At 26.8% G+C, this 12,752-nt stretch overlaps 2 protein-coding genes across 4 annotated transcripts in view; both read right to left on the reverse strand.

The window, feature by feature from the left end:
• LOC111641475 overlaps positions 1-5,164 on the reverse strand; it is a 10,373-nt gene extending 5,209 nt beyond the window's left edge. The window contains exons 1-3 of one of the 2 annotated variants that reach the window (XM_023387649.1): positions 5,027-5,164; positions 2,042-2,126; positions 166-279 (exon numbers count right to left, since the gene is read on the reverse strand). In XM_023387649.1, coding sequence (XP_023243417.1) covers positions 166-279; positions 2,042-2,126; positions 5,027-5,142 — 315 coding nt within the window. In that variant the 5' untranslated portion in view covers positions 5,143-5,164. Of the gene's footprint in view, positions 1-165; positions 280-2,041; positions 2,127-2,204; positions 2,341-5,026 lie in introns of those variants that run through there. The other variant, XM_023387648.1, reaches the window with a different exon arrangement.
• Positions 5,165-8,095: 2,931 nt separating this feature from the next.
• The window catches only part of LOC111641471 (5'-3' exoribonuclease 1-like), a 31,784-nt gene continuing 27,127 nt past the window's right edge, over positions 8,096-12,752 (reverse strand). The window contains exons 14-16 of one of the 2 annotated variants that reach the window (XM_023387642.1): positions 10,127-10,229; positions 9,717-10,054; positions 8,096-9,636 (exon numbers count right to left, since the gene is read on the reverse strand). In XM_023387642.1, coding sequence (XP_023243410.1) covers positions 9,442-9,636; positions 9,717-10,054; positions 10,127-10,229 — 636 coding nt within the window. In that variant the 3' untranslated portion in view covers positions 8,096-9,441. The remainder of the gene's footprint in view (positions 9,637-9,716; positions 10,055-10,126; positions 10,230-12,752) is intronic. The other variant, XM_023387643.1, reaches the window with a different exon arrangement.

The raw sequence follows: 12,752 nt of genomic DNA on the forward strand, positions 1-12,752 counted from the left end.
ATTATATATATATATATATATTATTAATCATCTCATTATTAATCATATTTAATATATATTAATATATATTGTACAAGTATTATGATGTGAATAAAATAATACATCATTCAAATGCAAAATAAACTTAAGTCTAACTAATTTGAAAGAATTAGAAAAAGATTATACCATGAAAGCTAATGCTTGTTCTGCTGCACTCTCTCTTGCCTTTTGAATTGAAGGAGAAATAATACTGCTGAAGTTTTTTCCATTTGGTAATATCACTTCTGCTTGACAAGTACTCTATAGAAATATTTCAAAATAATAGTCAAATAAATGTATTATTATTATAATTTAAAAAGAATAGTCTTGAGAACACATGCATAAAATATATCATAAATAAAAACAAAAATTTAAGTTTCAAAATTAATTTTATTAAAAATATAATTTGGAGCTAAGAATTAAGACAAGTTATAAATGAAATAAATTTTAAAAATTTCAGTGATGTCAACCAATTTACTGAGCTTTCTAAAGTTGTATTAGAGAAAATGTTCCTTCCAATCAATCTAATAAAACTTTGTTTCTTACAATAATAATAAGTGTTCATTACAAAACTGATTTAAAAAATGTTGATGTTATAATCACTATTTTTACATTTAATGCTCTGGAATACTCCAATACAAACTTTCAAAGAATAATTTTTCAAAATTTCATATTGTTGTAAAGGCATATCTCAAAATTTGGCTAAAATGAATTAGATATGATTTTAAATATAAGTTTGGGTTCTTGTTGCAACAGAGTGATGTATCTCTACATAATACCATTTATATTCTATGGAATGACAAACACTGTTCATTTCTCAAATATTCAATGAAAATATTATAATTTATGGACATTTCTTGAGAGACACCATGAATACTATTTTTTATATGATTTTAAAAGGTGTATCTAGACTTATGTCTCTTTGTTGCAAAACTAACCAATGATTAGATGTTTCTAACAAACATACTGCTTCCAAAAATGTACTGTGTGAAATCAAAAACTCTTCTAAGCTTGCTGTTAAAATTATCCCAGTTTGCTTTGTTTATGTTTTAATCTTCAACAGGTCATCTATTTGCCTATATGAAATGACAGTGTTGTATTTTACAAAAGGTTTGCTTGTTTATAATTAAATTTTTTAAAATAGTTTTTTGGGACTTTTATTGTCTGTTTATTGTCTTTTATTTTATAACTAAAAAATCTGTTACAAAATGTATCCAATTTGAAACAACTTGATAGAAAAATTATATTTATATATTTTTATAATTTTGTTTCCTTATGTTTTTAAATGCTATATTGTATGTAAACTTTAGATGATGTTACAATATAAGAATTTTTAAATAGATATCTGCAAGTACCCAATTATTTAGATTATTAACAGCTTTATACCTATTGTCAATGAGTCTTTGCAATGGTGGTGAAAACACACAGTGAAACATAAGATGAATCATATCACTCAGATTTAATCCTACTTAACAAAAAATAAATATTATTGAAACCATTACATCCTGTATATGGAAGCACCATTTATGCTCTTACCTCTTCCAAAGTACCTGCCAAAACTCAAAACATTTCTGCTCAAAGCATCTTTTTTTAGAGGCAATAGGAATGAAACCAAACCATTATCCCATTAAACTAAATTTATGACATTCAACACTACTGACTATTGACTATAATTGATTAAAAACTATTAATAATTAAATGATAATGCACAAGAGAGTATTCCTCACATCCAGTAACTACTTCAAATATTTATTTTTAATTTGATTAAAATATTTATCTTATACTTTTGAAATTTAAATTTTTTATAAGTCACTAATAGTTATATTAAATCCACATAAATTAGAATTAATGTATGAATTTTAATTATTTATTTCTCATTTGAATACTACTTACTTCTGTTCAAATATAATAAAATTTTATATAATTATTACTTAAAAATTAATTCTTACTATTTTGTAGATAATTTTTACATTCAAATACAAATTATATTCTATATATATATATATTCTGTATATATACTAACCATTGGTCCAGCAGTAAGATCTTTATAAATGGGAGATTTTTTCCAAAGAGAATTTGAAAGATTATTTAATTCTGTAATAGCACAACTAGAAATAAAAACAAAATTATTTTATTTATCTATATACATAACTTATTAATATTCTGAATAACTGCAATGTAAATACCTCTTATGCCGATTTAACATTTTGTCTGAAGAATGTACATTTGGTTTCAATGATATGGACTGATTAATTGCATTTTCTGCTTCTTTTGCTCCTATAAAACATTTTAAAATATGCATATAAAATTATATAGCTGAAGATTAAATTATCTATATTACAATTTATCTTTATTGATAAACTATGCCAAGTATGTAAAAAAATTATTGTATATAAAACTTTTCATGTGAATTCACTAAAAAATACAAAGTAAAATTCTCAATTTAAAAATTAACTTTTTAAAGAAAAAATAAAAAAGAAAACCAAATTTTTGGCATATTGCTAAGGAAATCAGTTTTTATACCAGCGGTGAACATATTAAATTAAATAGAAATATTACAATCACAATTTAAAATGAAAAGCAACTGATACAGTAAATTATTTTTATTATATTCGTGTATGCATTTATGATTCATATGTACTGTACAATATGTATATATGATTTTCTTTAAGTCCTAATTTGATAGTAAATTTCAAAATTACTACTTTTAATATTTTTACAATGTAATCTATGATAATATTAAGATTTATCTTAAAAAATATAATCACTAATTTTTCATTATTCTAATACTATTAAAGGTATATTTTCATACTTATATGAGAATGAAACATACCTATTGTTATTAATACAAATATTTATTTATTTATTGTATAGTTAAAGAAATGTCCCTAGACAGTTGATTTCCACTCTCAATTTTAACAATTATACCTACATTAAGAACTACACAAATGATTAACAATAATTATAATAAAACAAAAAATTTACAATATGTACAAAGCAAGTAAAAAATAAAAATATATACAGTAAAATCTGTCTATGGCGACCACCCACGGTTCCATCAAAAAGTGGTCTTTTAGACAGGTGGTTGTCCAATACAAGTGGTGCTGTAATACCATATTTCCATATGTATTTTGCGCACTTTTTAGCCATTTCTACTAAGCAAAACTCAAGGTGAGCAAAAATAAATGAATTTTTTTAATGATAGGGCTATATTGGTATTGTATTTTATTCTTATCGGATAACTCGATTTACAGGAGTCGTGATTTTATAAGACAGATTTAATACCAATATTTTAAAGATTAATACAATAGTCACATTTTCTCAATTATAATGCACACTTTCTTTTTTCCGACTTAATTAATTCAACTTGGTTCTCTTCATTCGCTCCTCATTCACGAGTATTACGTCATCAATATACAAGTGCATTGTATCTCTACATCACTTTGGTTTTGGTATTCATTAGTTTAATCTTATTTTAACTTTAAAAATACTGTATTTTTTAATATTTTCTTAAGTACAATAAGAAAAATTATTAATTAATAATAAAACGATTTTATTATTTTTTCTCATTATACGATTTCATTACATTCCACAATTGTCATTGCGGAATCGAAAAAGGAAGGTTGCCTGTAAAACTGATTTTTGCATTAATGCGTTTATTGTTTTTTGAATATTTTGCCTGCAAAAATTACTTGAATATTATTTTTCTAAAAATATCGTGGAAATAAGGCAGGTTGATACAAAAACTATTTATCGCACATGTGCAGTACTGTATATGAGCTTCGAAATAAATAAATAAAAATAAATAAATAAATATAAGTTCAATAAATTCAAACGCATTTTCTTTAAGCCCGTGTTTGCATTATTTAATAAATATTTTATAGGTTTTTCTCGGAGTTACAATTATTTATTATCCTTAAAAACTTTTATCTGAATATGTTAACAAACCTNGTTTCCTTGACACAGAAAAAGAAAAAAAAACAGCAGACGATTGAAAAATCCCCGGAGGCAAAAACATTTACAATCGATTCTATAATCACGTGACGGCGAACGACACTCCCAACGTCACAACGCTGTTCCATCAATATCGACTTGAGAAAGGCGAATTTTTTTAAAAAGCAAACCGAAACGACGACTGATAATTTAACAAAAACAATTTCCGACAGAGAAGTATTAATATATAATTTACGGACGTTATAAGGACACGTGCGAATTTATAAAATTCGATAAATCGGGGGTGTATAGCGATGTTACTAGAACGCACCAATCAGGGTTTTGATTCGTCGTCCATTGGCAAAAGATTTCCATAGCCAATCAAGAAAGGAAGGACCATCCAATGTAAGTCCGCATATTATCTTTTGATTTTCCTACACAACGTGTTTCTTAGGCAGCGGGTGCTACGAATACGTAAACTCAACTTCGTCTCGTAAATAATTAACATAGGTAAAACGGTAGTGTCGTACGTAACCAGACAAAATGGCGGAGACACATGAAAACAAAGGAAGTGGCCTGTTGTGTGCGCGCTCAACCAGCATCCACGCTGTTTGTTCTTCTTTTCTTCCTCTCGCCTTACATTTTCTTTCCCGTCTTTTCGCTGTTTATTTCCTTATTTGACTAGCAAACAGTTTACTTAGAGAGATTAGGCAGCGAGGCGCGGTTCCTATATGCAGGTTACACTAGGTAAATGATACCTGTCAAAATGTCATCCAGTTCTACATCCCTTGCATTTATATATTTAACTTAAAAACACTGTAATGCTTTATAATACGTACTTATTTCGTCGTTTGTTATTAAATACAGGGCTGTTCAATGAGGAAAAGTCTCTCTATTTGCACACTATTGTTTTTATGGAGTTGTTAGTAAAATAACAGTTACTTAAGTCTTTCTGGCAGTTAAATCTTTACAGAAAACATATTAAATGATTGATTCTAAAGGCTAGAAAGTGTGATTCTTTTATTTATCTATATACATAACTTATTAATATTCTGAATAACTGCAATGTAAATACCTCTTATGCCGATTTAACATTTTGTCTGAAGAATGTACATTTGGTTTCAATGATATGGACTGATTAATTGCATTTTCTGCTTCTTTTGCTCCTATAAAACATTTTAAAATATGCATATAAAATTATATAGCTGAAGATTAAATTATCTATATTACAATTTATCTTTATTGATAAACTATGCCAAGTATGTAAAAAAATTATTGTATATAAAACTTTTCATGTGAATTCACTAAAAAATACAAAGTAAAATTCTCAATTTAAAAATTAACTTTTTAAAGAAAAAATAAAAAAGAAAACCAAATTTTTGGCATATTGCTAAGGAAATCAGTTTTTATACCAGCGGTGAACATATTAAATTAAATAGAAATATTACAATCACAATTTAAAATGAAAAGCAACTGATACAGTAAATTATTTTTATTATATTCGTGTATGCATTTATGATTCATATGTACTGTACAATATGTATATATGATTTTCTTTAAGTCCTAATTTGATAGTAAATTTCAAAATTACTACTTTTAATATTTTTACAATGTAATCTATGATAATATTAAGATTTATCTTAAAAAATATAATCACTAATTTTTCATTATTCTAATACTATTAAAGGTATATTTTCATACTTATATGAGAATGAAACATACCTATTGTTATTAATACAAATATTTATTTATTTATTGTATAGTTAAAGAAATGTCCCTAGACAGTTGATTTCCACTCTCAATTTTAACAATTATACCTACATTAAGAACTACACAAATGATTAACAATAATTATAATAAAACAAAAAATTTACAATATGTACAAAGCAAGTAAAAAATAAAAATATATACAGTAAAATCTGTCTATGGCGACCACCCACGGTTCCATCAAAAAGTGGTCTTTTAGACAGGTGGTTGTCCAATACAAGTGGTGCTGTAATACCATATTTCCATATGTATTTTGCGCACTTTTTAGCCATTTCTACTAAGCAAAACTCAAGGTGAGCAAAAATAAATGAATTTTTTTAATGATAGGGCTATATTGGTATTGTATTTTATTCTTATCGGATAACTCGATTTACAGGAGTCGTGATTTTATAAGACAGATTTAATACCAATATTTTAAAGATTAATACAATAGTCACATTTTCTCAATTNAAAAGTTAGCACTGTTTGATTATTTATCTATTAATTTATATATATATATTGATATTTTAGAATAAATTGTGGCTTTCCAAATTTAAGACCAGTGTGAAATTAAAATAACCTTAAGCATTGTGCTTAAAAGTTGTATAAAGAATGATTTTGCTTACACTCTACTTTTATATTCATAAAAATTGAAATCTAAGTGAACAAACATTTCATAATACTGTTTGTATTATTAAATTGTATTACTTTCTCAGCTGTTACATATAACAGAGCAAAAGTATGGAAATTAGTCAAAAAATGATCTGAGTTTTTAATTTTTGGACTTGGGACCTTGAAACAAGAATAAAAAAAATTGAGGGTTTCCTCCTCTCTCTCGAGGGGAGCACAGTTTTGTTCACCCATTTTGAAGCTTAATTCCTGTGTACCTTGTTGAAAGTTTGATACTATTAAATTTTGGTGGTTAAAAGATGGGTAGATAGAGTGCAGGTCATGTCATATCTCAAGTAGGGTTGGACTTAATGAAGATTTCATTTGTTATTAGCATTTACAATTTATTATAAAAATCTTCAAAATTAAGTTTTTGCCATTTTATAATTAATAAGAAAAAGTTTTCTTTAGTGACATATTGCAACATATGGATACCATTTGCAATTTTAAATGTTTTTGCCAGGAAAGTTAAGCAACTCATTGCTTGAGTTTTTACTATTTAGATAAGTTTCTCTCTTAGTTTAATTTAGCTTCAATTAATCAAAAACCTTGACATGGTTATGTTTCCACGGGTATTTTTTGAGGTAGCTCAGGACATTAACAGTGACATAATGTATTAATGGTTCCATTAAAAAAATACATTTGTATGTAATCCTGTATGTTTGATGAAATAATTTTCTGGCAAGAAAACTACTCTGCTCCACATTATGTTTATATGAGCTAATTTCCAATTAATCCAAGTGTTCTGGATTCACATAGCTATTGATAGTATTCAGACAACAGCTTTATAAATCCATTTCTGATTTCCATTTGTTTGAGAAATGAACCTTTTTTCCTTTCTCAGAAAACAGATTAAATCAAGGATATATAAGAATTATTTCCTACTTTATCAGAAGTATTTTGGAATACTGGTTAGGATACTGGTACTGAAAATAGAGCCATTTAATTATTTAATGGTTTCATATGTAGAGATAAAAACTTTCTTGAACCATCTTGCTATAAAATAGGAAATGGCTTAATAGTTTAAGAGCATTTTCTTTTATTTTCTGAGGTGTTTTGGGATTCCACTAAGGGTAATCACAGTTAAATCTTTATTGGCTCTTTATGGTCACCATGGGCACTTCCTATGGACATTAAGAAGAGTTTTTTCCCATGCCCATTATTGATGGTAAGTGATGAGACCCAAAATGTCTGGGATAGACTAACTACAAAAAATTCCAAGAGTTTGATTTTATTGCCTGGATTCAATTCCAGATCCCCAGAGAAATAGCAAGATGGCCAATGTAGTTAAGATATCAACCTATCAGTCATCGTAGTATATACCTGTTGTATTTTCTATCTCGGTAATCCACATGGTATTTGTTACTTAAAAGTAGCAGTGATTATCATCTCAGATCATTTTCTTAATGGCAAATGAACTTGGCACAAGTTGTTTTGTTGTAAATTTATTTTCTTATTACAATCAAATTAAATAATTTTAACAGAAAAATTACCACATTCAAAATAAAACTTTTTTTATATACATAAGATATATGGTAATTTTAAGAGGAAAACAAACAAAACAGCATTTATAAAACAATTTTGTATGATTTTTTACTTCACAAATATGTTAATTTTAAACAAGTAAAATTAATGTATGAAACTGACAATTTCCATATTAATTATATAAAATTTATTATGAGAATTTTATAAGTTAATTTATTAAAAATCATAATAAGAGGAGAAATAATTCTTTCATTGTAAGTGAATCATCATTGTCTAGGTGACATTAATACACTTATCTTGAAGTTAATCAGTATGACTAATGTTCTTCAACCTTGATTCTGTAGACCAGTGCTGGTCCATAAGAAATTTGTAGACTGGCAGGAAATTTTGTAATTACAAGATTTTAAATTTGTAATTAATGTAAACAGTTTTTAATTATTTTTGATTATTGCAATTGTTTGAATAAAGTTATGACAGTTGCACACATCACCCGTGTCTAAGAAAATTTATGTTTAGCCTTCTGCCGGTCTGCGAAATATTCCTATTTTTGCCAGTCTGCAGGTGTGAAAAGGTTGAAGAACACTGTTCTAGAATATCATTTCTTTGAAGAGTCATTATGTAAGGGTCCAGATATTGTTGATGCTAGGAGGGAGTAACTTATAAGCACAATATTGCCAAAAATATCACATCAAGTATATTTTAAAATATACTGGATGCTAATAGTAATTGTTTCGCTAATAGATTTAACAAACTCACTAGATTCTTTTTGAAATGCCTTCTGTATCCCATAATCATATTCTATAAATTATGAATCAAAATTAATTGTAAATTTGAAGATCAAAATATTTTTATTACATTAAGTTACCAGACCTTTGCATATGGTAATGTTTTCAACCACATACCATACCATATTTAAAGTATTGTAAATATAAAAAGCCTCTATGCTATTGTTTTGTAAAGAAAAGTGATGTCACCTATTTGACAAATAGTTTTGTTGGTTAAAGAAAGACAAATTAATCTAATTATATACTGCATATTTTTTTGGCTAATTTTAATGGAGTAAGGAATACATGATATGACTCAAGCAAGGAGACAAAATGTGTTTGTGTAACCAGGAACATTTGTTACTCAGACTACCTCTTAAAATGTTAAGGACACCCAAAAAAAAAAAGAAATTTGAAGGTATAAAAATAAATCACAAATTTAAAAAATAAAATATTTTTATTGTAATTTCAGCATTGTTTGTTTAAAAAACTCAATTGAAATGCTACTAACATACATCGCTTTCATATTAAGTTTGGAGGTAGAAAACAGGAAAAAGAGAACTAATTACAAATGTTTTGTTTGGTGTCAACATTATACAATTTCTATACGCAGTAGATAGTCGCTAAAAATAATATGGGAAACAATCCATTAATGAAAATAAATGTACTTTACAAAATATTAAAATCTTTAAGACAATTATAATGTTTGTATATATATATAAATATATACAGTTTTTCTATCTTTTAGATTAAAAACATCTGTTCATTCCAAATAAAACATCTTAATGCTACATGGTAGCCAAATTTGCTTTGAGATTTTTAATAATTAACTACCATCATTTCCAAATTTTACAGCTAACCTTGACTTTCTATGTTGTTTCTTTTTTGTTTGTGTTTCTTTTTTCGGCAAAGATTGCGAAGATTTGTTTTTACCTCCTGCAGAATTACTTTCTTGTGAGGATTTGGTTGAAGTTTTATTTTCTTCCTGACTCTTTTTTAAAGCAGACTGCTGTTTTGTCACCTAAAAGTACATAAAAAATTTGATTAAAATTTTTTTCTTGTAAACCCATAAATATAAGACCAATGAAAGAATTTTGTTACCTGCAAAGGCACAAACATGTCAGAACTGTCATTTCTTTCATTTTTTAATTGTTTTTGACTAAATTCTGTTTTTCTTGTAATTTCACATGTTTTATTTACAACAGATTTTTTTGTACTGTTTGAAATAAAGAAAGGAGGCTTGTTCATTGTATGGTTTATTTGTGAGGCAACTGAAAGTGGACCATCCAAAATCTGACGATTAGAATTTACAAACGATTCAGGTATGAATGCCGTAGGTGGAGGAGGAGGATGTCGCATCAAAAATGTATCACCTGTAGGCGCACGTTGATGGGAAAATGGAAATTGTGGAACCGTGTAACTATTAATTGGACTATAAGCTGTAACAAAAAATAAAATATATTAAAATAAAAATTAAAATTAATTTTTATTTAAATTATAATCTTCAATACCTGAAATATTAGGAGAAAAGGCAGAATTTGGACGGATACAAGATCCTAAATTTACAAATGGATTATGAGTTTTCCATATCACAGGAGTATTATTAATTCTTTTCTGTAAAATAATGAAAACAGTCTTATTAAATCCTAAATTAATAAACTTCAATTTGAATATTAAAAACAATAGTAATTAAAACAAAATCTAAAATTAAAATAATCACAAATCATTTTTAAAATAAATATTTGTTGAAATGTAATGAGCTAGCTTACAAATTATGATAGAAACTACAAATCTTCCCAAATATATAAATTAAAATCCAAATAGAAGAAAGTATAGATAAAATTGAATTTACATTATAGATTAATTGGTATGATCTTGAAGAAATATAAATCTCACCTGGCTATTGCTAGTACATAAATATGAAAATCAAATTTGAATAAGTATTATATCTCAAAAAATACTGGACAATGCAATAAATATATTGAATTGTGTTACTAACAAGGTCAAAACATTTTATTTGAGGACAGTTTCAAATAACGATAAGTTTAAAACTAAGAAATAGTTTTGATCAACAAGAAAATATTCTGATGATATAATTTTTATTTTAACAATCAAAACTAATTGTTTAAAAAAAAAAACAACTTTTGGTAAAAAGTTCAGGCAAAAATAATTGACTATTTTTCAACATAAATATGTAAGAATACTTATAAGAAGAAACTTAAAACAATTTTTATATGATTGAAATATGTTTTAATTAAAAAAAACACTATCTTCTATTTGATTTAATCTAAAATATGCCATATCTATATTTTATCATTGACATTAGTAGATGCAAGCTTTGGGCTTACTCATGTTTAATGTGTACATTATAATTTTTCATTCCATCCAATTTCCTATTTTTAATATTTCCAGTCAAAACTGACTCGCAAAAAAAATGTCCATTGAAATTGTTTGTATATTTTTATGGATTTCATGGCTGTTTTAAACTTGCTTAGCCAACTTTAACACAACAAGTCATACTGAAATCTAATCTTAAAGCTTTTCATGTAAATAAAATTTTTGCTTACAAAACTAATTATTTCAAAGTAGAAAAAGCTTTGCTTAAATGTCTCTGTCAATTACAAGTAATCTCTTAATTCGGCATTGTGTGTTCTTTTTTAAACATTTACGAAAATGCTGAGAATAGACAAGGCAACTGACAATTTGCTGATGCTGTTCACAAAATATCTTATTTTTGGCTAATTGCAACTGAAAAACTGAAAAGAAACAGAAAAGTTAAGATATTTTCAAATTTGTTTTCAGTTAGAGTCAGCCAAACAAAGTATAAAAATTCAAAATTGACTTATTCAGTTTTGATTCATCTCATTTTATTACATTCTTTGTCATTCAAATAAAATACAATATTCACACATTGTATTTTATTTGAATGACAGAGAACTTAAAAACTGGTCCAAATTAATCCAAAATACTTAATATTAAAATTTTATGCTACCAATATGACATAGTGTCTTTACATGTTAACATTTCACAGATAATAGAAATAAAGAGTAAGGCTCTAAACAGAATCCAAACCCCTAGTGTTTTAAAATGTTTTTTTCATAGAGAGTAAGAGAGACACAGAAATAGTTTGTAAAATAAATAATAAAGGAACAAATAAAACAAATAAACAATGTAAGTATTAAAATTGATCATCTCTGGTTGGGATCAGATTAAACATCAATGCTGACCTCTCCCATAACTAACAAGTAAGTTGGGCTTACATTGTATCTAGCAACAGGTAAGCGACTGCTTGGAAAGTGAGGACAGAATTCAATACTAATCATGATGGGTGAGTGAAAGACTGCATTAATAAAAGTCTGTGCTCAAAGACAAGACATTCTTTTTCCCCAAAATGATCTGTTGATCTTTTCCCAGAGGATCTCTCAAAAATGTCCTTAGCATCAAGTTGTTTCTTTTTTCTTTTGTGTTCTCATTTTCATCTACATCATATCTCAGATCAACTGATTACAGCCTGTCCCATTGTTCAAGAGTGACCAAAAACTGGTGACTCACCCAAGCGCCACCAATGTGTAACACAGCCCAGGACTGATGAACTATTGAGGGACAATTTGCTCACATGAAATAAAACTTCAGACCCCTCTTAGTATCCTATAAAGACTAATCATGTGGATATTATCTGTTTGGGAGAAAATGCCATGGAATTATTGTAAACATTTCTTCAATCAATAAAACAATTTGTTATGTAACAGAGTATCTTCATCCACATACATAATCCCCAAAATTTCTGCAACCTGATTGTACAGGTATCAGTCAGTGATCTCAATTGCTGTGCATCATCACAAATGTTCAATTTCTTCACTACAAAGTTCATTATCAGCTTACATAAATACAGTATGTACAAGAGTAAATTATTAGAATGTGAGTCTCAATTGCTTATAAAGGAAACATAAAAATAAAAATGTATTTTATTTATATAAAAATTTATTAAGAATAAATTATTTTCTTAGAAAATTAATATATTTAGAATTTATAATAGCTAACTAAATATAAAACTCTATCACAACAGGTCTATTTTTAACCATCACCAGATTGATAGCATAACATAAAATGATTATCATCATGCTTTGATGATATGAG

The sequence above is a fragment of the Centruroides sculpturatus genome, unplaced genomic scaffold (assembly GCF_000671375.1).
Source record: "Centruroides sculpturatus isolate CEXI.00-Female unplaced genomic scaffold, Cexi_2.0 scaffold1497, whole genome shotgun sequence".
NCBI classification, from domain to species: Eukaryota; Metazoa; Arthropoda; class Arachnida; order Scorpiones; family Buthidae; genus Centruroides; species Centruroides sculpturatus.